This window comes from Vespa mandarinia, chromosome 20 (genome assembly GCF_050613455.1).
Source record: "Vespa mandarinia isolate Hongniang chromosome 20, ASM5061345v1, whole genome shotgun sequence".
Taxonomy (NCBI): Eukaryota; Metazoa; Arthropoda; class Insecta; order Hymenoptera; family Vespidae; genus Vespa; species Vespa mandarinia.
In genome coordinates this window covers 3,571,234-3,597,161 of record NC_140829.1, presented here as the reverse complement: position 1 = coordinate 3,597,161, position 25,928 = coordinate 3,571,234, and the positions used below count along the sequence as shown (strand labels likewise).

At 26.0% G+C, this 25,928-nt stretch overlaps 8 protein-coding genes across 14 annotated transcripts; 4 read left to right on the top strand and 4 right to left on the bottom strand.

The window, feature by feature from the left end:
* The first annotated feature begins 804 nt into the window (after nucleotides 1-804).
* tra2 (transformer 2) lies at nucleotides 805-5,205 on the top strand. Of its 4 annotated transcripts, XR_004840150.2 has the most exons (6): nucleotides 805-965; nucleotides 1,609-2,115; nucleotides 2,482-2,696; nucleotides 2,820-2,917; nucleotides 3,724-3,837; nucleotides 3,911-5,205. XR_004840150.2 is itself a non-coding variant. In XM_035881378.2 (5 exons), the coding sequence occupies exons 1-5, from the start codon at nucleotides 951-953 to the stop codon at nucleotides 4,546-4,548; spliced, it is 861 nt and encodes a 286-aa protein (XP_035737271.1). In that variant the 5' UTR covers nucleotides 805-950; the 3' UTR covers nucleotides 4,549-5,205. The 4 variants fall into 4 exon arrangements, 3 of the variants coding, with proteins under 3 accessions (XP_035737271.1, XP_035737272.1, XP_035737270.1); XM_035881378.2 differs by lacking the exon at nucleotides 3,724-3,837 and having other exon boundaries at nucleotides 4,523-5,205; XM_035881379.2 differs by lacking the exon at nucleotides 3,724-3,837.
* Nucleotides 5,206-6,715: 1,510 nt separating this feature from the next.
* Nucleotides 6,716-9,266, top strand: LOC118448294 (sulfhydryl oxidase 1). The gene is made up of 3 exons (XM_035881360.2): nucleotides 6,716-7,072; nucleotides 7,169-7,421; nucleotides 7,538-9,266. The coding sequence occupies exons 1-3, from the start codon at nucleotides 6,793-6,795 to the stop codon at nucleotides 8,934-8,936; spliced, it is 1,932 nt and encodes a 643-aa protein (XP_035737253.2). The 5' UTR covers nucleotides 6,716-6,792; the 3' UTR covers nucleotides 8,937-9,266.
* A 676-nt stretch (nucleotides 9,267-9,942) lies between these two features.
* LOC118448302 (putative palmitoyltransferase ZDHHC24) lies at nucleotides 9,943-11,624 on the bottom strand. The gene has a single exon (XM_035881380.2). It carries the CDS (start codon nucleotides 11,120-11,122, stop codon nucleotides 10,265-10,267), a length of 858 nt encoding a protein of 285 aa, XP_035737273.1. The 5' UTR covers nucleotides 11,123-11,624; the 3' UTR covers nucleotides 9,943-10,264.
* Nucleotides 11,625-11,802: 178 nt separating this feature from the next.
* Pglym78 (phosphoglyceromutase 78) lies at nucleotides 11,803-13,273 on the top strand. Its single transcript, XM_035881381.2, has 3 exons — nucleotides 11,803-12,015; nucleotides 12,397-12,894; nucleotides 12,972-13,273. Exons 1-3 carry the CDS (start codon nucleotides 11,916-11,918, stop codon nucleotides 13,136-13,138), a joined length of 765 nt encoding a protein of 254 aa, XP_035737274.2. The 5' UTR covers nucleotides 11,803-11,915; the 3' UTR covers nucleotides 13,139-13,273.
* A 388-nt stretch (nucleotides 13,274-13,661) lies between these two features.
* Slbp (Stem-loop binding protein) lies at nucleotides 13,662-15,311 on the top strand. Its single transcript, XM_035881382.2, has 3 exons — nucleotides 13,662-13,786; nucleotides 13,862-14,610; nucleotides 14,737-15,311. Exons 2-3 carry the CDS (start codon nucleotides 14,081-14,083, stop codon nucleotides 14,879-14,881), a joined length of 675 nt encoding a protein of 224 aa, XP_035737275.2. The 5' UTR covers nucleotides 13,662-13,786; nucleotides 13,862-14,080; the 3' UTR covers nucleotides 14,882-15,311.
* Nucleotides 15,006-16,726, bottom strand: LOC118448300 (uncharacterized). Of its 3 annotated transcripts, none has more exons than XM_035881371.2 (4): nucleotides 16,265-16,726; nucleotides 15,909-16,067; nucleotides 15,557-15,833; nucleotides 15,006-15,482 (listed from the first exon to the last, which is right to left on the bottom strand). In XM_035881371.2, exons 2-4 carry the CDS (start codon nucleotides 16,058-16,060, stop codon nucleotides 15,006-15,008), a joined length of 906 nt encoding a protein of 301 aa, XP_035737264.2. In that variant the 5' UTR covers nucleotides 16,061-16,067; nucleotides 16,265-16,726. The 3 variants fall into 3 exon arrangements, with proteins under 3 accessions (XP_035737264.2, XP_035737267.2, XP_035737266.2); XM_035881374.2 differs by having other exon boundaries at nucleotides 15,569-15,833; XM_035881373.2 differs by having other exon boundaries at nucleotides 15,909-16,062.
* A 642-nt stretch (nucleotides 16,727-17,368) lies between these two features.
* Nucleotides 17,369-19,971, bottom strand: LOC118448293 (uncharacterized). The gene is made up of 5 exons (XM_035881358.2): nucleotides 19,330-19,971; nucleotides 17,994-19,228; nucleotides 17,807-17,920; nucleotides 17,566-17,716; nucleotides 17,369-17,505 (listed from the first exon to the last, which is right to left on the bottom strand). The coding sequence occupies exons 1-5, from the start codon at nucleotides 19,781-19,783 to the stop codon at nucleotides 17,438-17,440; spliced, it is 2,022 nt and encodes a 673-aa protein (XP_035737251.2). The 5' UTR covers nucleotides 19,784-19,971; the 3' UTR covers nucleotides 17,369-17,437.
* Nucleotides 19,972-20,623: 652 nt separating this feature from the next.
* On the bottom strand, nucleotides 20,624-25,899 carry Bcat (Branched chain amino acid transaminase). 2 transcript variants are annotated; one of them, XM_035881366.2, is made up of 7 exons: nucleotides 25,417-25,899; nucleotides 23,978-24,085; nucleotides 23,664-23,873; nucleotides 23,327-23,557; nucleotides 21,475-21,781; nucleotides 21,022-21,176; nucleotides 20,624-20,946 (listed from the first exon to the last, which is right to left on the bottom strand). In XM_035881366.2, exons 1-7 carry the CDS (start codon nucleotides 25,435-25,437, stop codon nucleotides 20,755-20,757), a joined length of 1,224 nt encoding a protein of 407 aa, XP_035737259.2. In that variant the 5' UTR covers nucleotides 25,438-25,899; the 3' UTR covers nucleotides 20,624-20,754. The 2 variants fall into 2 exon arrangements, with proteins under 2 accessions (XP_035737259.2, XP_085519235.1); XM_085663109.1 differs by lacking the exon at nucleotides 25,417-25,899 and adding an exon at nucleotides 24,233-24,381.
* Nucleotides 25,900-25,928: the final 29 nt, after the last annotated feature.

Here is a 25,928-nt window from a genome sequence, read left to right as displayed (position 1 = left end):
GCTTTCTGCGCAGATATACACCACTGGCGGTTTCGTTAATATCAAACTCAACAATTTCTATAAACAAATCCAAACTTCGAATAAAAAAGATATAAGTAATATTTTTCGTAAGGTAGATAAGCTTATCGATCATATTACAATGAATTTAAAGTTATCGAATATAATATTCCTTATTGTTGTATCAAAATATATTCTTAATATTCTCTCTAGGGATTTTTTATTAAATCATTATAATTTCGAATTCGCGTTTAAAACTTATTGAATTTATTTCAATTACGGGAGAAACAATAAATCGAATTAAATTGAACAAATCAACGAATCAGACAAATTTTCTAACGTTCATTTAATAAATCGCTTTTTTTTTTTCTTTTTTTTTTCTTTTTCTTTTCTTTTCTTTTTTTCTTTTTTTTTTTATCTCGCGAACCGTCGCGAGAGCTACGCATAATGTTTTTCTAAAATGATAGATTTTACTTAATTAAACTGTCATCGTTTGCGATACGACAAGATAAACATAATAAATCTTTACAATTCATTCGTTGATTTTGTTTTTTTTCTTTTTACAATAAATTAATAAAAAATATATAAAATGTGAGATTCGTAACGTCGAGATAATTCACAATTTTTCAATGTAAACTTTTAAGAAGATATCGTAATTTGAAGAAATATCGTTGTTCAAATTTATTCGCACGTGAAATTTGAATGGAGTGTCGCATGCAGCGCCAAACTATCGTCCAATCCGATTCTTCGTTTCTTAGCAACGCCGGATGTTGGCGTTTTCATAGCTTCCATCGAATAATATCACCATTTCCGTTCGTTATACGTTGAAACGCCCGAAAGTGAGGATCATTCGCCATTATTATATATCGACGCCACGAAATATCGTTCTTTCAGTTTATAATTTCTATCTAACATTAATCATTTCTTGACTAGTTTCCACCTTGTAATTAAATATGAGCGACATTGAAGTAAGTATCATATTTCTTATTATTTATTACTTTTAGCAAGCAATTAAGAGTATTCAACGAATATGTTAACATGCGGCCAACAACTACAGCCATTATCGATCCGTAACGTTCTACGCACGTCGCGTGTAATTGTGTTTAGAATAATTTTACTTATTAGTTCGAATACAATGTATGTCGTCACAATATTTACTCGCCAAATATTTCCTTTACCAATACTTAAGATAAGAATCGTATTGTATGCTTTTTAACGAAAGATTAGATTTACGTGAGAATTTGAAATTCGTAGTGCATTTTTTTGTTTTTTTTTTTGTTTTGTTCTTATTTCTCTAAATACGTTTATATTTCATTTATATTTTTCTTTCTTCCTTTTTTTTTCTTTTTTTTCTTTCTATCAAATATAAAATGTGCCGTGTATACGTATTTATATATATATATATTATATATATATATAGCATACATACATACATATATATGTATATATAGTTAACGCTATGATGATCAACTCAGCTCGCTTTGATGAAATGCTGAAGAAATAACTAATTGTTCCCTAAAGTTTTAAAATCTGATTGTGAAAGCATATTATCATTGTTTACGTTTAATATTTCATTATTCATAATTGATATATCTATTCTTTAATTTTCAGAGAAGTGGTAGTCGAAGTTCAAGCCCACGAAGACCACGTACAGCTGATGGAGGATTAAGGGATTCACGTTCACATTCAAGGTCACGTAAATCTCGCGAACGAAAAGAATCCCACAGGGCAGTTAAAGAATACTCCAGATCACGGAGCCGTTCTCTATCGCGCAGCCGAAAATCTTATCGGAGTAATAAATACGCTAGTGCTGGTCATCGTGGAAGTAGTCGAAGTCGCAGTCGTTCTCTTTATAGAGGCGGTAGATATTCTCGCAGCAGATCTCGATCGTACTCACGTTCCCGCTATTCTCGAGAACGTGATAGGAATATCTATCGATCACATTCTCGAAGTCCAATGTCGACAAGAAGACGTCATGTTGGTAACAGAGACAATCCTTCTCCTTCTCGATGTTTAGGTGTATTTGGGCTTTCCATATTTACCACAGAACAACAAATTCATCACATCTTCTCAAAACATGGACCGGTTGAAAGTGTACAAATTGTTATTGACGCTAAGGTACTTTTATATAATTTTCGTTTTTTTTTTGTTTATGTTTTGTTTATTATTTGCAGCGTGCATTTTCTTTTCTATTTTTTTCTTTTTTTCTTTTTTTCTTTTTAGATTTATGAATAAATTGTATAAGCAAATGTTTAACCCTTATAGATTTTTTTTTCTATTTTTTTGTTTTTGTTTTTTATTAAGGGAATATCAAATTCTGCCAGAGATTTAGAACGCTCCTTCTATTAAGTGCATGTGGAACGTTAAAGGCCTCTGGCTACAAGTTTTTTAAATCCCAAAAAAAAATTATTAATACAAGAAATTACAAAAATTCAATGTATAGTACCTTCAATTGTTAATTAAATTAATAAATGTTAATTACAGACAGGACGATCCAAAGGATTTTGCTTTGTTTATTATGAATCGTCTGAAGATGCTAAAGTAGCAAAAGAACAATGCACAGGAATGGAAATTGATGGACGACGAATAAGAGTAGACTATTCTATCACACAAAGAGCCCACACGCCTACACCTGGTATTTATATGGGAAAACCAACGCATCTACCTGACCGAGGATGGGATGGACCAAGGCGTAGAGAGTCAGTATATGTATTCTTTAAAATTAAAAATTATATATTATTAATGTAGAAAGTATATAGAATTATAATAAAAAAGAAACAAAAATTTCTGAATTATATTTAACATATTATTTTAAAACATAGAAGCAGTTACAGAGGAAGCTATCGCCGCTCTCCAAGTCCATATTACAGCCGACGACGATCACGTTATGACAGGTCTAGATCACGCTCCTATTCTCCACGTAAGTCTTATTTCAATTTTACTTAGAAGTATAATATAAGCAGTCTACATGGATATGTGTCTCCTTTGAAATAATATGTGCTGCGTATCATGCGTTATACATAAAACAGATCAGTAGTCCAGTAAAAGAATTCATAATCTTTTTATAATTATAATAATAGTAATAATAATAATAATAATAATAATAATAATAATAATAATAATAATAACAACACTCTCATTGATTTGATATTGTATGATACGGTAATTTATCATATAAACCCTTACACATATGCATCTGCAAAACATTTCATATACTCTATCATCATACATACTTAAAAATAAACTAATATGACGGATTCATTGAAATTGTCATGTCAAAGTTATATAAGATTAATAAACACATAATGTGTTTGGGAGGGGAGAAATATATTGTTGGTATTATAAGAAAAACCTTAATGCCTATCGTTAGATAGTGAACCAAACAGCATAAATCCTTTTATGTCTTACAAATTATATATTTCTGATTGATTGACTTTCATATTTTATTTAATTATATTAATTTTAATATAACAATTGTGCATAACTTGATTTTAATTTTTCAACATAAAAGTGCAAGAATAATTGCACTGTGTGGTTAATGAGTACAGATTGTGGCATACCAGGTATAATGTTTATTGTGCATTTTCAAGATATATATATATATATATATATATATATATAAAAAAAAAAAAAAAAAAAAAAAAAAAAAAAAAAAAAAAAAAAAAAAAAGTAGTGAACAACTTCTTTTTTTTAAAACCAAAAAAACAGTGTATATTTCTTTCACAGATTCATATTTCCGTAGACCGCTTATATTCAGTCCAAAGTATAAGATGAAATAAGAATCTACGTAAATTATCAAGAATCGATGGCAGACGCATCAAGAAATGCATCGAATAAATCGTACGGTAGTAACTAAGTGCACCCTGTACCCTGGGTCGAACAATCATGGTTTTTGTTGCTTAATGAATTTCAGGTCGATATTAAGTGACCGAGTGTGATGCGAGAGGCCAGGTGTTTGGGAGCCATTTGTGTGACTTGACCCTATGACCCCAAATTTCTTCTAACTATACCGTACCGGGTCAAAAATGCAAACGCTACATTCTTACTGCTGTTCTTACCTTACCTATTTCTGCATTATACGCGATTAAATATATAACATTTACGTTATATTATACAATATCAATTAATGAGATATAACATTTTAATATGCAAAGGAGTCTAGCATATTCTTTGCATGAAACAGTAAGGTTGGAATGGACACAATAGTTAATTTTCTTTTTCGATAATATTATGAAGAATAGGTTTAAGTTACTCATATTATGATTATCATGTGAAGGTTGGAATATGATTGAGTTATGAATTTAATTTGAATATTTAATAATTTGCTTAAAGTTGTATTCCAGCCATTGGACACTAGATACCACTAACTACTAAACATGGTAGAAATCGGGAAATCTGGTATTCCTATCCGTTTATGAAACAAAAAAAAAGCAAAAAAAAAAACCATAAAACAAAAAAAAATACAAAAAAAAAATTAAACCTGAAAATAGAAATAAGGTCTCTAACCTGTTTGTTTGTTTATAAGGTTTTGAATCAAGAGGTATTGGATGATAGAGGGAAGTTTGAAGTTTCACTCTGAAAAAATGAAAGTTTTGAAAAATTGAAGACAAGATTTCTGAAGATGTTTGTCTTGCTCGCATTTCAAGATATGAAGGTTTTTCGCGCATGTGACAAAGAATATGATCCGAATCGCATTCATTTCCGCGGCTGAGAAGTCTCAAGCCTAGAAGATCAGCAAGTACTATAAAGCAAGCCTCAAGAGTCAGAATCGTTGGCCCCCGACCTGGACAAATCAGTGGTTGGGGGTGAAACTGGCTGAACGTTTCAGAAAATGTTCAGGAAGCATCGAAATCTTTTCTAAGTAGGGAAGAGCGTAAGGTGCTCCAAGGTTGTTTATACTGATCATATTCTTTCTCAGTTGATTTGATTTACAATACAATATTCGCTATTAGAGATTCTCCTGAAAAATAAATAAAATGTTTATATACCTCCATCCATCCCATCCCTCCACCATCCTAAAACCTCCATCTCCACGAAGGCAAATTTTTTTGATTTTATACGCAGATAAAACATTAAATATAAATTGGACAATTAATAAATATGAATTTTTATATATTAAATACCTATGATTTGCTAAGTCTTTAATTTCTTTTCGTTGCCATGATTATACAATGATTAATTTGAAGGGGAAAAAAAATGACAACTTTTTGGAGATTTTTTTTCTTTTTTTTTTTCTTTTTTTTTTTTTTTTTTTTTTTTTTTTTTTTCTTTTTTTGATTCTATTAATGTCGCATTGAACCCGCTTACGTATGGATTATATTTAGCAACATAGAAGACAAATTTGTTATGCAGTTTTTTTTAGTGTACTTTAGTTAATGTAAGTGATCTTTTTGTATTTGTTCAATATACTTTAAGATTATATTCTTATGTTTAAGTTCGATTAATAAGAGAAGTATCTTCAACTGTTCAAGATTATACATTTCAACTGTAATTGTTCTGGATTGCTTGTAGAAGTCTGTGGTCAAGTATAGAAATAGATAAATTTAGAAGATTGCCGAAGACAACTGAAGATGGCTGAAAAAAAAAAAGAAATATCTGAAAATTGTCAAAGATGCCCGATAAGAAACCTCGTATAAAACTACAATCCTATCTGATCCAATATATTCGACCTTGTTCGATTTCATTCAATCCTTTTTTGATCTTGCTTGATTCTATTTGATCTTCGATCCTATTGAATCCATCTAATTCTATTATGTTAGATTAGAGATTGTAATGGAACTTGCGAATATAATTATTTATTTTGTAACAACGTCAAACTTGTCCTTTTTCTTTTTTCTTTCTTTTTTGCTAATTTTTTTCTTTGTTAATTTTTAATTAAAGAAAATAATATTGGAAAATTATATGAATTATGTTATAGTGTTAAAAAAAAAAAAATAAAATAAAATTATGATTATTATCGATTGTAAATTTGATTTTTTTTTTTTCTTTTTCTTTTTCTTTTTCTTTTTCTTTTTTCCTTCATAAGAAAAACATTACGTTCCTTGTTATTTATCATGGCGGGGAAAAATATTATATTTAGATTAATTATTATAAAATTAAATAAGTAAAAACTATGAACTTACTTAAGAATATATCCCTATTTGTATTTGAATTTATATTGTATTTAATGATGTATATTCGATAAAAGAGATTAATTACTTTTATCATTTTGTTTTAACTATCCAATACGAGTGAATAAAAAAGAAATATAATAAGAATTTTAAATAATAAATAAAAAAAAAAATTAGTATCGACAATAAATCATCTTCATAATTTTTTTCTATATAAATTATCAAGTTCTTGCTGTCTCGTGGAATAATTTTTTTTTTTAATTCAATTAACGCAAGATTATTTTTATTGATATATATGTGTGTGTGTGTGTGTGTGTGTGTTTTCCAATGTATACATAACTACATATTCTTCATATTGATTGATAATGTCGATTATGAAAGCTTTATTTGCTTAGATAATAAATCGTTTTACGCAATAATCTGCGTTATTTATATTTAATACGTAAAATAAATTGCTCCATGTAAAAAACGTTTTTTTTTTTTTTTTTTTTTTTTTTTCAATTAACATAACACAAATTTAATTGTTCTCTTTAATACATATTTAAAAAAAAAATTGTATTTAAATATTTTTACAAATAAGAATTGTCTAGCAGGAGTTTCTTTATTATTGGTATCACTGCCTCTAATCTGTGTACTACTTCAATCCATTTCATCATCATTAGGTTAAGAATTAGTAAATACAAACATGCAACGAAACGATTTCATAACAAAAATAATCTTATTATACATCGTGATAATATGCAAATATGTAACAGTGGTAGCTATACAAGACGATCAATATCAAAGTTATCCTGCTCAAGGCTTATATAATACCAGTGATAATGTAGTTGTATTAAATGCTACTAATTTTAAAACAAGTGTTTATGGAGATTCAAAAGGATGGTTAGTTGAATTTTATAATAGCTGGTGCGGATTTTGTTATCGTTTTGCACCAACATGGAAGGCTTTTGCAAGCGACGTTTATTGTAAGTGTTATTTCTTAAAAAATTGATCATCCTAAGAAATTGTAATTTTTCAATTAAATAAAATAAACAATTTATAATACAATATATATTTTTCAGCCTGGAGAGATATTGTTGTTATTGCAGCTATAGATTGTGCCGTAGATGACAACAATCCAATTTGTCGTGAATATGAGATTATGCATTATCCAACGCTTAAATATTTTCCTGTTAATTCGCATTCTTCTTTCATGGGTATAGTAGTTGAAAAAGGTGATAATGTTGATGACGTTAGACACAACTTAATTAAAAGATTGGAAAAAGAACAAGAAGAAGGACGTGGTATAACATGGCCTAACATTACACCTTATAGGTAATAATTAATTTAATTGTAAAATTATTTTGCATTAATATTTTTATTATTTCTTTAATGTAGTAATAATATATTAATTTATTTATAATTTAATTATTGTAATCCATTTTATATAGGAATGCAGAGATAAAAGACATATGGAAAGTTGCATCTAAAACTGTAAAATATTTTTTTTTATTATTTGAGAAAACCGACTCTCATATGGGAACAGAAGTCATATTAGATATGCATAAAATTTCAAGTCTACAAATACGTAGAGTTATATCCGACAATGAATTATTATGTGTAACAAGTAAAATTACAAAATTTCCAAGTCTAATTGTAATGGGCCAAAAAGAACCGCAAAAGCTTTTAAATATTAGAATACCAACGAGAGAAGGTATTATACAGACAATTAAAAATTATATGAATTCAAAGGGTATAAATATAGATGAACAAATTATTGGGAATTACAATGGAGAATTGCTAACTCAAAAATCAAATACAATAAATGATACTAAATCAAACTCTCTCCAAAAACAGCAATATAACTCTGGTACATTTGAAGATCATTTATATCAATTAGATTTGGAAAATGCACTTAGATATTCCATTTATCATGAAGTACCAATGACTAAAATTATAGAAGGAGAAAAGATGGAGGCATTGAAATTATATTTAAATGCAATAGCCAAATATTTCCCAATGAGATACAGTAGTATCTTTCTTGACGTAATTCGTGATGTAATCAATAAAAAAGAAAAGATATCTGGAGAAGAATTCATTCGTTTAGTAAGATCAACAGAGGAGGAAATGTCACCAGTATACTCAGGCCCACAGCAATGGATTGGATGTAAAGGAAGTAAAGAAACATATAGAGGATATCCTTGTGGATTATGGACAATGTTTCACATGTTAACTGTTAATTTTGGAATGGAAAATAAAGATAAAACACATTATAATCCCATTGAAGTATTACGTGCCATGTATGGATATATAAAAAATTTCTTTGGTTGTGCCGATTGTTCAAGACATTTTGTAGAAATGGCATCGAGAAACAAAATATTTGAGGTACAGAATGGAGATGATAATATATTATGGTTGTGGAAAGCTCATAACGAGGTTAATGCAAGATTAGCAGGAGATGAAACAGAAGATCCTCAACATAAAAAAATACAATATCCATCGCAAGATCATTGTTCGGAGTGTAGATATTTAAATCAAACTTGGAATGAAGCTCAAGTTTTATATTATCTTAAAAGAAAGTATAGTTATGCAGGAATAAATTATTACGGATCTAGTGAAAAACAAAGTAATGTAAAAAATAGTGGATCAAAAATGAGACAAGAACGACTTGCTTCTAACAAATATATAAGTCTTAAAAAATTGGGTTGGGATTTTACTGTATTTGATATAAGTATTTGTGTCGTATTATATGTTACATCTGCTACAATACTCACACTTGTTTGCATTAAATTCGCTGTAAAAAGAACTTACAGAAAGAAAGCATATCTAAACTTACTCGGTAAAGTATAAATTCTTGTTAAGAACAAAATTCACCGATGTATATTGTAGCCAATACATTTTTTAAGATATTGTATATATACACAAACACATCTGTGTATTCGACTGTATATATTATTAATATTATTTAATAATCTAGTTCTTCTATATGTATATTTCCATTTTTATATGTTATCGACAATTGAACAAATTTAGTTGTTGTTACCACAAAAATTCTTTAAAAAAAAAGTTGTACAGATTGTATGTATGTATCTGTGTTATATTTCATTTAAACTTAGATATATTTGTGGATATGTTATAAAATTATTTTTTTAAAGGTTTAATATTAAATACGTCATGAAGCTTCCAATTGTACATTATTAATGCTAAGTTAAATTTTTTTGACCAAGAAAGTTGTATGAAAATAGTATGTGGTGTTTTTTTTTTTTTTTTTTTTTTTTTTTTATAATAAATCCAACACAAAAACTTCATAATTATGACAATCTCAATGAAAGTGAGTGTTTGTCAAATGATTATTAATTGTAAATATCTACTATTTTGAACTTGAATTTAAATTTTGCAAAATTACATAAATATAAATATATCTAAAATATATCTATAATATGAATAAAACTTTATACAAAAGGTCTTCTGTACAATCAGTTAAGTTAAGTAAATAATAACAATTAAATTTCATTAGCAGCTATAAAGATCAATTTGTATTCAAGTTGATCTTATTTGATTAAACATAATAATGGATTCAAATGATTACTCTGTATAAATTTTATATATGTATATATTTATACAGCACAATGTCATAATTTTCAATTACTAATATATAATATTTATAGAAGATAATAAACATTATTCATTATTTATACAATTTACAATTTTAAAAGTTCCATATTGACATAATTTATTTGTTCTTTAAAAGAATATACTTTAACTAGAAATGTCTGACATTGCCATTTAATAAATTTTTATTTATAACGATGTGCAAAATAGGAAATACATTTTCTTATTTTAAAATATATTTAAGTTTTTCATCATATATATATATATTACGTAGTACAATGTATGTGTATGCACAAGTATGTATATGAAACAAATTTTTGGTATGACTGTATGATAATGATGTTACAAAATATTTATAAAATACAGTTGAGCTTTTATAACTTGCAATTTCATAATTAATAAGAAAAATTCCAATTAAAAAGAACTTTTCAGTGACAAAAAAAAAATGGAAAAAGACATTTTATACATCTTAAATTAATAGCTCATAGAAATGACTTTTGTTTGAAAATGTTTCAAGTTGGAGGGTTTCAACTGCATTTCAGATGAAGAAACGCACATCAATTAATTCATTTACTCTTTGCATTATTAATTTCCCATGTACTTTTTGTATCCCAAGTAATACCATCATGGGGTAATTGAGATTTTATATATGGAATCAACCATGTTAAAAACCATCGTTTACCAAGAACTTCCTTTATATTCTGTTGCCAACCAAGATCATATGTATCCATATTTTTATTACTTTCATTTGCTACACATCCATTAAAAACTAATCGAAAATGATAAATGCATAAAACACCTGTAAATAACATTCCTACAACAGATACAATATAAAGTAATAAATAAAATTGTTCTACGGAACCATCAAATCCAAAAACAAATATTGCCAAAGGAAATATTATTTTTATAATGGACATTGGAAATTCAAAATTTATTCTAGCCCAAATAAAATAATTATTATAACAAAATGCATAAACTGTAGCAATGAATAAATAGAAAAGGAACATTAAAAAGTATCGATGATTAAAATAACCAATACAACAGCCTGTAAAGATACAATGATGATCACGCTTTAGAATACATGTTCCGCATGTTGAACAGTGCCATGAACGAGGTGGAGCAAGTATTTCACAAGTTGCACATAATCTCCATCCATTCTTAGAGCTAGCTGTACTCACTGGTACAATAGTTCTATTAATACTAGTATCGCACAATACCGTATAGGTAAAGTTACCCACAATATTTAACATTATAAAATTACCTATAATAAAGTGCATAAAATATGGTATTGTATTATGCTTATATAATGCAGGTAATACTACCCACAACTCGAACCAATATATTAATGGTACAATTGTTAATATAAATATCATAGAACAAATGTCACTTAATGTACGAGGCCAAATCGTTTTACGAATGATCATTTTTGACGATTATAACTGTATAGTTTTTATTCGCACATTCACTTTTTATTGATCTTTTCAATAGATTCACAATAAGGTTAATTAAAAATTTTATATCAACATCGATATTCCCTTGTGCCCTTAATAGACACTTTATTTTTTATATTTACATGGATAAATATATCAAACTTACACGTTGACATATTTCTTTTTCTTTGTTTCTTCTTTCTTGTTTCTTTCTTTTTAATTCCTATCCTCGTAAAAACGTATTAGATATTTCAAATATCCAATTGAAAAGGGAAGAAACTTGTGAGCCTTCAGCACTTATCCTTAATATTTATTCATAACCTCGTCAAAGATTTTTTTCTCTTTATTTTTTAAAACGTTTACTTTAAAAAAGTAATGAAAAATATATGAAACATTACTTTTTCCGTTCCTATTTATTAATGCAATGCATTAAATTAATTCAAATCGTATAATATCTGATACAATTTAGAACATAAACATAGCACGTGATTGTTTGTATACCATTAAAATGACATCTAAGATACGGAATGAACTTATTATTTATCAAGTTAGAATTGTTAACGCCATCTGACGTTACAAGTATAGAATTAAAGTCGTAGGCAGTTTCTTTTGCCTACAATTTTATGTTTGATTATGATCGCATCAACTAAGAATTAAAGGAAAAGAAGTAAAGCATAGACAATAAGGAATGGATATATGTTGATAACAAATTCAAAGGAACTGTCGTGAATATATCGCCGTTTAGAGGGTACTTCATTGATATTCTGCATATTTATTTATTAAAAACATGTCGAAATATAAGATTGTTATGGTTCGCCATGGTGAGAGCGAATGGAATAAATTAAATCTATTTTGTGGATGGTACGATGCTAATTTATCTGATAAAGGTAAGATTATAAATGTCATCGACAATTTTCGCAAGGGCAAAAGGTCACGAGATCTTAACAATTTCTTTTTCTTTTTTTTTGTTCAAGATATACAAAAAAATGTCGAAAAAAAGAAATATTTTCAGTTTATTTTTTTTTTTGTTCTTTTTTTTTTTTTTTTTTTTTTACCGTTTTTTAAATTGTCATAACGAAATAATGCATACTTTAAAATAGATTATCAAAATAAACCGATAAAATTTATTATAGAAAATTACATTTTTCTTAAAATTGTAAAATATAACATATCATAGTCATCCATCTATTTACTCGTTCCTTTCTTCATATGTATGGAGTGTTTGTAATTTTATATATATATATATATATAAAAAAATTATTCAACAGGTAAAACTGAAGCTTTATCAGCTGGAAAAGCTGTTAAAGAAGCAGGTCTTACTTTTGATGCTGCTCATACGTCGGTCTTGACAAGAGCTCAAGAAACCTTGAAAGCTATTTTGAAAGAAATCAATCAAGAGGATATACCTATTCTTAAAACGTGGCGATTAAATGAACGTCATTATGGTGGTCTAACTGGTATGAATAAGGCAGAAACAGCAGCAAAATATGGAGAGGAACAAGTACAAATCTGGAGAAGGTCGTTTGATGTACCACCTCCTGCTATGGAATCTGATCACAAGTATTATGAGACAATAACTAAAGATCCTAGATATGCTACTGAGCCCAAGCCTGAAGAATTTCCTAAATTTGAATCATTAAAATTAACCATTGAAAGGACTCTGCCTTATTGGAACAATGTTATCATACCACAATTGAAAGAAGGAAAAAAAATCATTATAGCTGCACATGGAAACAGTTTACGAGGAATAGTGAAGCATCTTGATCGTAAATATATTCATTATATAAACTTTATTATTATTGTGATAGAATGTACGATAGAAAAAATTTTATTTTATTTGCAGAAATGACAAATGATCAAATCATGGGCTTAAATCTTCCTACTGGTATTCCTTTTGTATACGAATTAGATGAGAATTTTAAACCAGTTGTTTCTATGAAATTCTTAGGTGATGAGGAAACTGTTAAAGCAGCAATGGCTGCTGTTGCTGCACAAGGAAAGGCAAAATAAAGTATTAAAGAGAATCATTCTCAAATATTAATTTTCAGTCAATGATTGTATCATAATTAATGTTTCATATAATTCAAAGTATTGATTAAACAAAATATAAATAGATGGAAAAAACTAACAAGTTAGAAATAAGAACATTAAAATGTCTAATTATTAATGCTACATCTGCCCAAAATCCTTACAAACATTTTTATTTATTTTTTTTTTTTCAAACATGTACATAGTATATATTTATGTACATATTACAATGTATTATGGCAATGCCAAAAACCCAAGTATAATTTTAGTAATGAAAAATACGAACAAATACACAGTTATCTCTTTTAGAGAAATATATCCAAATATATTCTATATTTATTCTTTTGTTATATAAAAAAGAAAAAATCGTATATGACATAATAATAAATATTATTTATATAATACTGTATCTATTTTATGAGAATACTATAAACTAAATATTACATAAGTCAATATAAAATAACGCTATACTTATTTGCATCCATTTTTAAAAATTAGTTTGCTATTGTAAGATAGCATGAAAACACCCTGTATCTTCAAAACGACGAATAAAATTAAAAAAGGATATAAAGTAAATTTTTAATTTGAAATAATCAATTTCAAACAAGAATATTAAAAAGTCATAAAGTGGTGAGTGAAATCGTGACAATGTATACGATTTATTGTCAGTACTAGAAGAATTTTCAATTTTGTCTTTTTATATAGGTTATATTTCAATGGATGCCTACCGATTTCTTTATATACCTAATATAGGTTAATGCGTCAGAAATAAATGCTTTGTTATAATTCGAGCTCTTTCATTTTTGTAATTGGTGATATCATAAACAATTAAACAAAAAAAAAATATATATATATATATCTTCGAAAAATCGTATAATTATATTCAAAAGAAATCAAATCAATACATGTAAATACAAACATACAATGAGTTCTGATAATGAAGAATTAATGTTGACAAACGAAGAAGATGATCTTTTTGATGAAATATTATGCATGAGTACAAATATAAAGACGCATGCACAATCGAAGAAGCATGTCAAAATAGAGGATAAATCGACAAATAAAAATAATTGTACAAATGAATCAGAAGCAAAAGAATTGAAAATTCACAATGCGTCGCAAATTAAAAAAAATGATAATAGCGGAGAATGTCCCAAATATAAAAGTATCGAACAATCTGACAAATTTGACGACAATGTACCATCGATTCATTCAAATGTAAACAAAAGGCCAAGAGATACAACATTGGATACACGAAATCCTAAAATATCATGCCTTAAACATCGCGATGATTCAAGTTCTACAACTAATAGTACAAAAATATATCCAATAGAAAGCAATAAAAAACGTGTAGAATATGAAACCGATCCTGCAATACTTGCACGGAGACAAAAAGAAATAGATTATGGAAAAAATACTATTGGATATGATCGATACATTCAAACCGTTCCTAAGTAATAATTCTATTAACAAAATTAACTTTTTAAAACCAGTGATGTTTATAAATTTTCATTTTATTTTATTATTATTTTCATGGATATTATGTTTTATATATAATATTTTATATTGTTATATTTCAGAGAGCAACGTACAAGAGATCATCCAAGAACTCCTCCAAAATACATTAAATATAGCAGAAGAGGATGGGATGGAATGATTAAATTATGGAGGAAACAGCTTCATTATTGGGATCCTCCGCAAGAAAATGAAAGTACTAAACAATGATAGTTAAATAAAGTTGGTCATTTTTATAAGAATACAATAGAAATAAGGTATTGAAATATAATTAAAACAGTATTATGTTATGATAAATTATGAAAACTATATACAAAAGTGTTCATAAATATTATCATTTTAATTTCACTTCAAGTTTCTTAAGTATAGTATCTAGTTTTTGATTAATATTCTGTTCAATTTCATTTAATCTGTGCATAGTTCTTTTTTCCATTTCATGAAATTTATTATTAATATATGTTTCAATGTTTGTAATTTCTACATTTTTACAATCATCTTCGCAATTAAGATCCACTTTTTTGGTCTCTTCGGTTATATTTTTATTATTATTTTGTATTTGTAAAGTATTGGAAATGATAAGATTTTTTAAAGGTATAATTTCATCATTTACAGGATTATTTTCTTGTTTAAAAGATTCTAACATTATATTAGCTAAAATTTCTTTTTGCTGTGTTGAACCATTTAAGTTATTCAGAAAATTTGTTATTGTATAATCAAGTATCTCTGATTTATTTTCTTTAACAGATTCTGTCAATATAAGTTTTATACCGAATATCCATAACATGGGTTCTGCATTTTTTATTTTCGTAAACTGAAAGACAAAGAATAAGAAGCTGCAATTTAGTAAGAAAACAAAGATTCTTATAAAATAAAATTATATATTACTTTAATACTGGCCTCAGTACTAGGATGTTCTAAACTCATTTCTGCTAAATATATAGTACTTCCTATAAACTCATCTACTTGTTCTGCAAAGACTGTAGTTGCATATTCTCCGTATTGTTTAAAAAATTCTAAGACGTACGCTTCAGAGAGAATTATAATACGTGATATTTTTTGATTATTTGTTAATTTTATGTCCAATGTACATGGTTCTTTCACTTGTTCCGTCGAACGTAAATAAATACATGTATCCAAAGAAATTATATCATCTAAATCTATACTATAACACAAATATTAATTAGGCTTTAATTTATATTTTTCTAATTTTCTTTTTCTCAAAAAATATATTTATTACCTCTCTGGAGCAAGTGATAATGGTATTGTTGTAATAGTATCTACATAACATTTCTTTCCGTCAATCATCCAATTAGATGAAACTTGTATGAAGTCTTTTATTGAAGACGTTGCGGTTAATATTTCACAGTTTTCTTCTACTGTTGCCTCCATTTCTACTCTAAATTATTTAATAAATATGTAGAATTTTCATTATATTATTTGTACAAAAATTAAAATTGTAAAAATATATATTGGATTGCATATTTAATTTAATTTTGTACAAATAATATTAAATAATTAATTAACATATAGGACATTGTAAAAATGAAAAGTTATTACGATGCGAAGATGATAACAACGAATGAGATACATAACCTTTTTTGCACAATACTACGATAATTCTTTTACGGCTAAAGTTCGTAATATTTCCGACAAGACGGTTTTAATATTACGCTCGTATATCAAGATATTTTCGATACGAATGAAGAAGAATTGTTGCTCAAAATTATTTATCATCTTTCGATCAAGGCATGTGTGACCACAGCGATGTACATGGACAAAATATGAACTATAAATACAATATGGAGGAAACAATGTCCTCCATCATATACCTATATTGTCAATATGTAGGCTAGTATAGGTTATAATCTTACGCATGACAGGTTATATTTCTCAGAAAGATAGATTGTTTGAAAGATATTTGTCAATTGAAGAAATATTTTGTGTTTTTAATTAAATTTATACATGTAGTTAACACGATATTATTTATGACGAAATGTGATAAATATTATAACCAAAGTAATATCGCGTAGAACGGAGTAAAAGAGTTTCGATACTTATTAGCTAAGATTCAATGATATACTGATTGTTTATTATTTATCAAAGTCTTCCTTCTGAAAGGTTAATACCTTTCCTTCCTCATTATTGATTTACAAGAATAATCGATAACGAAAACCAAGTAAGATTTGTATATCAATGAAAAGTATTAATTATTCATACTTATTTGTATGGAATAAGAGAGCTTTATGTTTATTGATCAAAATATTTATAATTAATTCGAAAATTATCAGAATAGCCATTTTAAAAAGTATTACTAAAATTATTCTAATTATCTTATCATTAAAATTATTCCAAATTTCTCGAGTGTTAACATCCTTTTTTAATCAGATTAAACTTTCGTCTTTAAAATGAGATCATGTTCATCAAAATCGATCCATAATTATTCTTATTAAATAATCTCAAATCCAATATTCGTATACTTATATTACGTTAAATGATATAAAACTTTAGGAAATAGATAAATATAATTACATGTACATATTTTGTAAAGTTATTTTTTATTGATAAACTTCTTCTTTTTAAAAAAAAATGAAACTTTCTTTAACAAACATGCACACATACAATATTGCATTCAGTATAGTTAAAATATTTTAATAATAAAATATAATTGATGAAACAATATTTACAATTATTGTATTCATATTTGTAGATTTGTAAATTAGTTATAGTGTTACGTAATACTATAAGGTTTTATATTATTATTCGGAATTATTTGTCAGAAAACGATGGATATATCTTTTGTCTTACTATGATTGAGCCAGTGGGTTTAATGTTAACTGAAAAATAATATTATCAATATGTGTAATAGATTGCACAATTAAAAAAATATTCAATACCTATTTTGTATGGTTTATTATTTTTACAAGTACTAAAAACACAGGATTGGGATGGTACTTCATTGTAAAGAATCTCATATTTATTTTTTCCAAGATTTAACTTTTTCTGTTTTAAAATAATTCTTTGACCTTCTAAATTTTCCAATTGTACCTATATTAAAATTAAAAATCACATTGTTCATTGCAAAAATAAAATTATTAAAAGATAATTTTAATTAGTGTACATTAAAATAATACATACTGTTTTAGGTATATCTAAAAAGAAAATTTCATCATCTTTGGAAAGATCGTTAAGTGTAAAAGCTGATATAGTTGAATCCTGAAGTAATTCTTCTTTTCTGATAAAATCTTGTAACTAAAAACAAAATTTTCATGAATTATATATAATAAACAATATATTTAAATTTTTATAAATTTTTTAATCTTACATTGCATGGTCTTTCATGAAATGTTTCTTCTTGTTCATAATTTTTAGATATATCTGTTTCTCTGGGTTCTGTGGTATATTCATTGTTATCATCACTGTAATGATTGATACTATTATTGTGACTTATACTATTATTTTTATTCTGTATATTAAAAATACTTTGATCACTTTTATGATCTATTTTAGATGATTTCTTTAATTTTAATTTACTCCATGTTGTTTTTTTGGAAATACACTTTGGACTATCAACACAAATTTTTTCATTTGAATTTTGTTGTAACATTTCATCCTCACTTGAAGTATTATCTATGATCAAATTTGACTTTTTATTACATGTCATAATTTTTTTGAAAATTGTACAATTTGAATTATTAAACAAAATTTCTTCATTTAAATTTTCGTCCTCGCTTGAAGTACTTTCTATAGTCAAATTTAAATTTTTAATTTGTTTTAAACGTTTTTCAGATGGTGATAAAATACTACTATTCATACTGTCTACATAGATTAAACTGTCCTGTGATTCTTCTTCTTCTTCTTCTTCTTCTTTTTCTTCTTCTTCTTCTTCCTCATATTCAAAAGATTTTAGAAAAGAATTATTTTCTAATAATTTGGCACTATTATCAGATTCATTCGACAAATTAGTATAAGATCCTTCGTTATTAATTTTTTTATATTTGATATTGATAATTTCAGTGGATGTAATTCTAGGAAGTGATTTTTGTGTTCGTTCAGCAAACGAATTTAGGAGGCATATGTCATTTTTAACTTTGTTACTTTTAATATCGAATAAATCTATACTATCACATGATATGTCAGAATTATATGTTGCTATTTTTTGTTTTTCAGAAGTTATATTTATGTCTTCTGTAATTTGCCTGATGTCATTTGGATTTTGTGATACATCCTCTTGAATATGATTAACAATTTTTGAAATTTTAGGATGATCTATACTCTTCTGATTTTCATCATGAATAAGAACATCATTATTCTTAAGGCATTTAAAATCTGATATTCTTTTAGAAGTTTCTTTATCATCCATTGATAAATTATTACTTTTACGATTAAAAAGTTCTGTTGATTTTTTTCTTTCCTTAATTACAGTCCTATCATCATAGGTCTTTAAAAAATTAGAACTCTTTTCTTTATTATTTATAAGTTGTGTTTTTTCAATTTCTTTTAAACATTGTAAATCTATTAATTGTTTTTTCTTAACTGGAACATCAGTATTTTGTAAATCTGAAAGTGATTCAATATCCAATAATAACTTTATAGAAAAATATTTAGATTTCAGTGATATTATCTCAAATAGATTTAAACTAATAAAGTAGAATACTTACTATCGTGATATTTATCTTGAAGAATATTTGATTTTGTTTTTGTATTCTTTTTATTCATTTGATGAGAGTATGAATCAATGAATGAAATTTCATTTTCTTGTGTCTTGATTTTCTTTGGAGTAGAAGTAATAATATTTTTATTATTATATATTTCATTCTTAGATTTCTTTATCTTATTTTTATAAATATTTCTGTGCTTGATTGAATAATCCTCTTCTCCATAGCTATCATCATCTTCAGTCAATAAATCTTTTGACTTATTTTGATTTATTAATTGTTTCATATCAACATATTCTTTATAACTTTTTAAGGTTCTATGCTTTTCTAACCAATTATTAAATAATTTCGTTCTTTTTCGAAATTTTTTGGAGCCACTAAATCTATGAATTAATGATGATTCTATCATTCTATCATTTACAGAATTTTTAGTAATTTGCCATGTAACCTCTTCCATGCTTTTACACTGTATTATTATTTAATGATGAAAGAAATAAATTAAAAATATCAACATATGTATTACTATATTAATGATACATATATATATGACAATATTAATGACGTGCAATGTAAAACTATAATTTTTCTTTGATACATATAATATTAAAAAAAATTAAAACAATCTTGCGATCGTATTAACTTTTGTGAATGTGATTTCAGCGATAGATGTGGACGAAATAAGAACTACAAATGATATTATCATAAAATGATAACATTGCATGTACAAAATTTTGTTATATTTTTATTGTTGATCTTTTTATACAATTTAATTGTTTAATAAAAACAAATATAGTGTAATAAATTGTACGAAATTAATCGTTATACAAAAGCTAACTATTTTCGATCGAATCAATAATACATTTAAAATATTTCATTTTATTACAATAATAAAACAATTTATTTTATATATTACTTAAACGTAAAAAATTTATTTTATATAAATAGATATTTTATCTAAGTACAAACATTTTTTTTTTTTTTTTTTTTTTTTATCTGATCATCAACGTACAATTTCGCATATACAAAACACACATCAAAGAGTTACATTCATTCATTAAATCAAAATTAAGATCATACATAAAGTCCTCTACAATTATATCATATCCGTTAGATAACATTTAACAATTAATATGAAATATTTATAGAGAAACATTTTTTACACATTCATTCGCGAAATATATATATATATATATATATATATATATATATATATAACATATATACAATATTATAAATAAATAATATTTTAATTTATTTTATACACGAAACGGTCATTATTCCTATATATAAAAACATATCTTCTGTTAATATCTCTTATTATCGATTTCTGTCCTTTTTTTTTTCTTTTGTTTCTTGTTACAAGAGATATTGAAAATACGTATTTAATTTAACTCAACCACCACTTGTTTACTTGAAATATATTTTATATCAATCTATAACTATAGTCCATGGATGATCTGGTATATATCCATACTGTATATATTTTAAATGTTTTTCAAGTTTTTTATAAATAGGATCAGACTGTTGTAAAGTTGGTATATGAAAATCACGACCCATAAAGCCTATATTAGAAATGGGACTAATGATGCAGGCAGTACCAGAACCAAACATTTCCAATAGCTAATAGAAAATAAAAAATGAATTATATAAAGAAAACGATTTTTCACTGTTGCATAGTTAATTATTTTAACTTACTCTATTTTCTGAAAGTAATTGACAAATTTCCTTCATGGAGATTTTTCTTTCGGTAGCTTTATACTGATTCCATTCCTGTGAAAGAGCCAATATAGAATTCCTTATCACACCGGGTAAAATCAAACCATTCAATGGAGGCGTCACCAATTCCTTTTCTATAAATACAGGCAAAAATAAGTTATTATTTTAAATTCAATGATTTTTCACATGTATCATAGAAAAAAAAAAAAAATATACTTATAGAGTTATAAACAAGTAATCTTCTTTTTTTTTTACATGCTAATACGATTAATAATTTAATGATCAATATCTACTTATAGATATAATTTTATTATATCTATTTATATTTATTATATAGACTAATATTATTTGAGTTGCAAAACAATGATGTAAAAAAGAAAAAAAAAAAGTAAATGGGAACAAACTTGTTCTTAAATAAAACTTGATTCGTACCACCATCATCATTGATGTAAACCATAAAAATGTTCATTGCTCCTACTTCGGTTATTTCATTATGTTCTCCATATAGCCATAGCACTTGTTGATATCCTTTTTTCAGAGCTTTTTTTACTATCTTGATCGTAGGACCATAATTACTTCCCACTTTATGATTTCCACAGCCACCTGGCCATGAGCGAGTATGTCCTGGATCTGCAAGCAGGGACACCCCAGTTTCCATACTGGTATTAAAGTATGATCCCACGGGGCATAATATTACATACAATAATGCTGAATCTGGCGCTGATACTCCCAATGTAGGCTATACAAATAAATTATGATATTTTTATTTATTTTTATCATATATAATAATCGTTTTTCAATCGCATTAAATCATTCGTTACAATAAATCATTAAAGGCAATAAATTACGATCCATTTTACATATATGCATACAAAAATATTTTATATATATATATATAACATACTACTATACATAATATAATATTATAACATTCCGAATTATATACTTTCATGTAAAATCGTTGGTATATTTACGAAAAAAAAAAAAAGAAAATAAATAAAAAAAAAAAAAATAGACAAACGAATATCTTATTGCAAATCGATTAGATGTGTTTGTTTATTTAACTAAATGTTCATTATATGTAAAATCAGATGAAAAAATCTGGTTAAGAATGGCCGATGTATATACAACATATAATCTATGACGATTATATGTAAATTTACAAAAATGACAAATAACATGATGCAATGATTGGCTTTATGAATATTAATATATTAAACGTACTTCCACACGATATAATGAATTTTGTTTCATCATACTTAAAAAGTTTCTGTTATCATTGTATCTGATTATGTCACGAGATTATCAGGAAGAACTGAAAATATGAAATTTCATCAATCTTGTTTTTTCGAATCTGAAATAACAGAATATTTACAACAGATTAAATATAAAAACAAAAAAAAAATTGCGAACATTTTGGAACTTTATAATTTTCAAAACTATATTGTACTATAAACATTATGCAATAAATATTGCTTTTCTGTGTCTGCGTATTTTACAAAACAAAACTAATTTGAAGAATAAAAATTATCCATAAATCATGTTAAATATATATAAAAAAAAAAATACTTTTCTTTCAAAAATTAGTATTTTTTTTTTCAATTATTTCAGTCGTGAAAAAGTTACAAATAGCATTTAATGTTTCCCAATTATATCAAGTGTATTGATGATAACTTTCAGATGAACTATGCTTTAAAGAAAAGAGTAATAGATAATACTCATATCTTTTTTGTAATTGTGAAACAAGACTGAAGAAATAATACTGCTTATAAGAAGACTATAAGGTTATACAACAATCAAAGGTTGTTCATAGATAATAAATGATCAATATAAAATTTCATCTATATAAGCCATAATGTAATATGATTTAAATGACATTCTATAGTGAAGATAAAATTTTCATATATAATTAAAGCATTATTACCAAGTTATATATTATGTAAATAATCTTCTCCTTATTAACATTCTTAATTTTTTTTTTTAAGCAAAATATGAGAATTATATTATTTCTTTTATCTAACATGTGGCCCTGCCCCAATAAAAGAACATCAAATCTTTATTTATCTTATTTATTTTTCTATTAATATTGTTTGTTGAGAAATTTACTGATTATTATTTCTATACAATGAAAGCGATGACGTCAGTGACATAAGTGACACTATTATCGCTCACATTTTGCTTTTGATTTATTAAATAAATCCTTCTATTATGTGTTAATATATAATATCGATTCACGATCTTTCTTTTCATCTTTGTTTTATAAAAAAAGTCTAAGAATACTTACATCAATTCCTATTAGTGTAGGACGTATGTAGAGACTAGCAGCAGTTGAATGTGGAACCCATTCCTGGTCTATGCTTATTAATCTAGTAAAACATTGAATTAATTCATTTCCATTGAAGCTAGGTAGACCAGATACTATTGCTGAATTATTCATTCGCTCCATATTCAGTTCAGGCCTAAATATTCTTATTTTTCCATCCACTCCTCTATATGCTTTCATACCTTCAAACAACTAAAAAATAAATAAATAAATAAATAAATAAATGTATGTAATTAATTTGATATTTATACATTTAATCATGTACATTGTTAATACAATTATATATATATATATATACCTCTATTGCATAATGTAAGACTTTAGCCGCTGGATGAAGGACTAAATTTTCAAAAGGTGTAATTTCTGGTGCCTGCCATCCACCTAATGTTTCATAAAAAAAAATTTTAAGCATGTGATCTGTGAAATATTTGCCGAAAGAAAGCGATCTAACATTTGGTTTTGGTTGAAGTTGATGTGGTGCTGCAAGACGGACTGACAAATCAGCGTACTATATGAGGAGAGAGAGAAAGAAAGAGAAAAAAGTGAAGAAAGGTTAATTAATTTGTTTAATTGTAACAATTAAAATAAATTTTATTATGGCGAGGATGATACCTTGAACGATCGTTCCGGTTGAATCTCATTTTTATCTCTAATTTTTAAAGACGAACTCCATCTTAAGCTTTTCTGTAGGTGATTCAGGGAAGTTCCAGACGATAAAATCTAAATTTAATATAAACGATATTAAATTTACAAATTTAATACAAAATTACAAATGCAAATTAAGAATTATTTCTTTCTTAAAATTATCACTAAGAACTTAATTAAATATCATTTAAAAAAAATTATATTATATGAATAAATACAAACATAATAATAATTCAATTTCACCCATTATTGATGACTTTAATGTTAATTTCGTATTCATATTTAAGTAAGTTATGAAAAATATTATTCGTTGAGTATATAGGTTAGGTTAGTTTGACACGTGTGTATAGATATGTACACATGTACATATATATATATATAAGCACATACACCAATAAGAATCAATGGTTATATGCAAATTTCGCGCTAATCTATAACGTTATAGATTAAATTGTCATCGAACACAAAAAAAAAACTGGAAAAAAAAAAAAAAAAGAAAAATAATTATCCATTACCAATTGATAAGCGTTGTTAATGAGTTTTAGAAAGCCTTGAATTTTAAGTTCGAATAGTTTAGTATTATTAAATAGTTCTATTATCTAGAAAATTATCTAGAAAAAAATTAGCTTGATTATTACGATTACGTTTAAATACGTCATTTGTATCAAGAAGGAAAAAAATATTTAGAAAACACATTTAATTAATACAAATACGTACGTAAATAAATTTGAATTGTTTATGATAAATTGTAAACATATGAGAATCTCATATATTTACATTATGAGATTTTATATACTTGTTATATATAAATAAGATAAATATACGTCAAGCGTGATAATACTACCGAAATATGTATGTTGCAAAGTTTTAAGAATTTCCATGGTAAAATAATGTGGTCTTACAATCTTTTTATTTTATTTTTCTCATCGTATCAATTCCCGATCAAGTTTATTGATATGATAAAATTATTGAATAAATGCAAGATCAATCAAAAGTTAATTAATTTAATATTTCATTTACGCTTATTAATCATATCAATAATTCGTAAAAGAAATATTGTTTATTAATTTTTTAATTTGTAAAAATTTATTATGAAATAATACAATAAATGACTGATGTGAAATTTGTCACGTGCATTACAATTCCTTTTCTTTTTTTTTGGATATTTTTTTTTTTTTTTTTTTTTTTTAATGACACAAAACAAAAGCTTTCCTCTATGTTATTTAAATGTCCCTCTTTCAAAAGATATTTCGTCGGATCAATCATATTAGTAAAAAAAGGAATTGTCTCTAATTTTCGAACGGTAATGTATTTCTTTTTTTTTTTTTTTTTTAGTTCTTTTTTGTTTTTGCTTATTTTTCTAAATTAATAAACGCAATAAAATTGTAAAAATAACGTAAACTTACCTTACGTCGCAGATAAACCATGGTATTCAAATAAAAGATTAAATCAATTCGTGTACGTAAATCTTATGTAAATTCGAATATAAAAATGTTCGATATCCAATTGATCATTCACGAATAAATATAATAATCTTGAAAATAATAATCTTTATATTTTTTGTGACTGTTGTGGTTATCCGATGATATTTCTCAAATATCAATTCTCGTACTAATATCCTCGTCCTTTTGCGTCCTTTTAAGAATAAAATAAGAAGAAAAATAAAAGGAAGAGGAAGAGGAAAAAAAAGAAGAAGAAGAAAAAGAAGAACAATAAAACTAGCACTAAGATGGAACACACGGCGTAATATATAAGCCAGATATATATCTAACGTATTTGTTTTTTGACGAAAATATACTTGATAAGAAAATAAGGAAAACTCATAAAAATTCATCTGCGTAAGTCACTTCCGTAGTATCCGTTTCCTTGCTTATACTTAACTAATATATTTAAATTGATTATTCGTTTAATAGTTTGT

Excerpts from the sequence above, each read along its gene's own strand:
- LOC118448302 (XM_035881380.2), bottom strand. The coding sequence starts at position 11,122 with ATGATCATTCGTAAAACGATTTGGCCTCGTACATTAAGTGACATTTGT.
- Pglym78 (XM_035881381.2), top strand. The coding sequence starts at position 11,916 with ATGTCGAAATATAAGATTGTTATGGTTCGCCATGGTGAGAGCGAATGG. Across the intron at positions 12,016-12,396 it reads TGCTAATTTATCTGATAAAG|GTAAAACTGAAGCTTTATCA; the intron begins GTAAGATTATAA and ends ATTATTCAACAG. Across the intron at positions 12,895-12,971 it reads AATAGTGAAGCATCTTGATC|AAATGACAAATGATCAAATC; the intron begins GTAAATATATTC and ends TTTTATTTGCAG.
- LOC118448300 (XM_035881371.2), bottom strand. The coding sequence starts at position 16,060 with ATGGAGGCAACAGTAGAAGAAAACTGTGAAATATTAACCGCAACGTCT. Across the intron at positions 15,834-15,908 it reads TTATCACTTGCTCCAGAGAG|TATAGATTTAGATGATATAA; the intron begins GTAATAAATATA and ends TTTGTGTTATAG. Across the intron at positions 15,483-15,556 it reads GTACTGAGGCCAGTATTAAA|TTTACGAAAATAAAAAATGC; the intron begins GTAATATATAAT and ends TTTGTCTTTCAG.
- Slbp (XM_035881382.2), top strand. The coding sequence starts at position 14,081 with ATGAGTTCTGATAATGAAGAATTAATGTTGACAAACGAAGAAGATGAT. Across the intron at positions 14,611-14,736 it reads TACATTCAAACCGTTCCTAA|AGAGCAACGTACAAGAGATC; the intron begins GTAATAATTCTA and ends GTTATATTTCAG.
- LOC118448293 (XM_035881358.2), bottom strand. The coding sequence starts at position 19,783 with ATGGAAGAGGTTACATGGCAAATTACTAAAAATTCTGTAAATGATAGA. Across the intron at positions 17,717-17,806 it reads TTTTAGATATACCTAAAACA|GTACAATTGGAAAATTTAGA; the intron begins GTATGTATTATT and ends ATTTTAATATAG. Across the intron at positions 17,506-17,565 it reads TAATAAACCATACAAAATAG|TTAACATTAAACCCACTGGC; the intron begins GTATTGAATATT and ends ATTATTTTTCAG.
- tra2 (XM_035881377.2), top strand. Across the intron at positions 2,116-2,481 it reads AAATTGTTATTGACGCTAAG|ACAGGACGATCCAAAGGATT; the intron begins GTACTTTTATAT and ends TGTTAATTACAG. Across the intron at positions 2,918-3,723 it reads ATCACGCTCCTATTCTCCAC|ATTCATATTTCCGTAGACCG; the intron begins GTAAGTCTTATT and ends TTTCTTTCACAG.
- Bcat (XM_035881366.2), bottom strand. The coding sequence starts at position 25,437 with ATGGTTTATCTGCGACGTAAG. Across the intron at positions 23,874-23,977 it reads AACCGGAACGATCGTTCAAG|TACGCTGATTTGTCAGTCCG; the intron begins GTATCATCCTCG and ends CTCCTCATATAG. Across the intron at positions 21,177-21,474 it reads TTACATCAATGATGATGGTG|AAAAGGAATTGGTGACGCCT; the intron begins GTACGAATCAAG and ends CTGTATTTATAG.
- LOC118448294 (XM_035881360.2), top strand. The coding sequence starts at position 6,793 with ATGCAACGAAACGATTTCATAACAAAAATAATCTTATTATACATCGTG. Across the intron at positions 7,073-7,168 it reads TTTTGCAAGCGACGTTTATT|CCTGGAGAGATATTGTTGTT; the intron begins GTAAGTGTTATT and ends TATATTTTTCAG. Across the intron at positions 7,422-7,537 it reads CCTAACATTACACCTTATAG|GAATGCAGAGATAAAAGACA; the intron begins GTAATAATTAAT and ends CATTTTATATAG.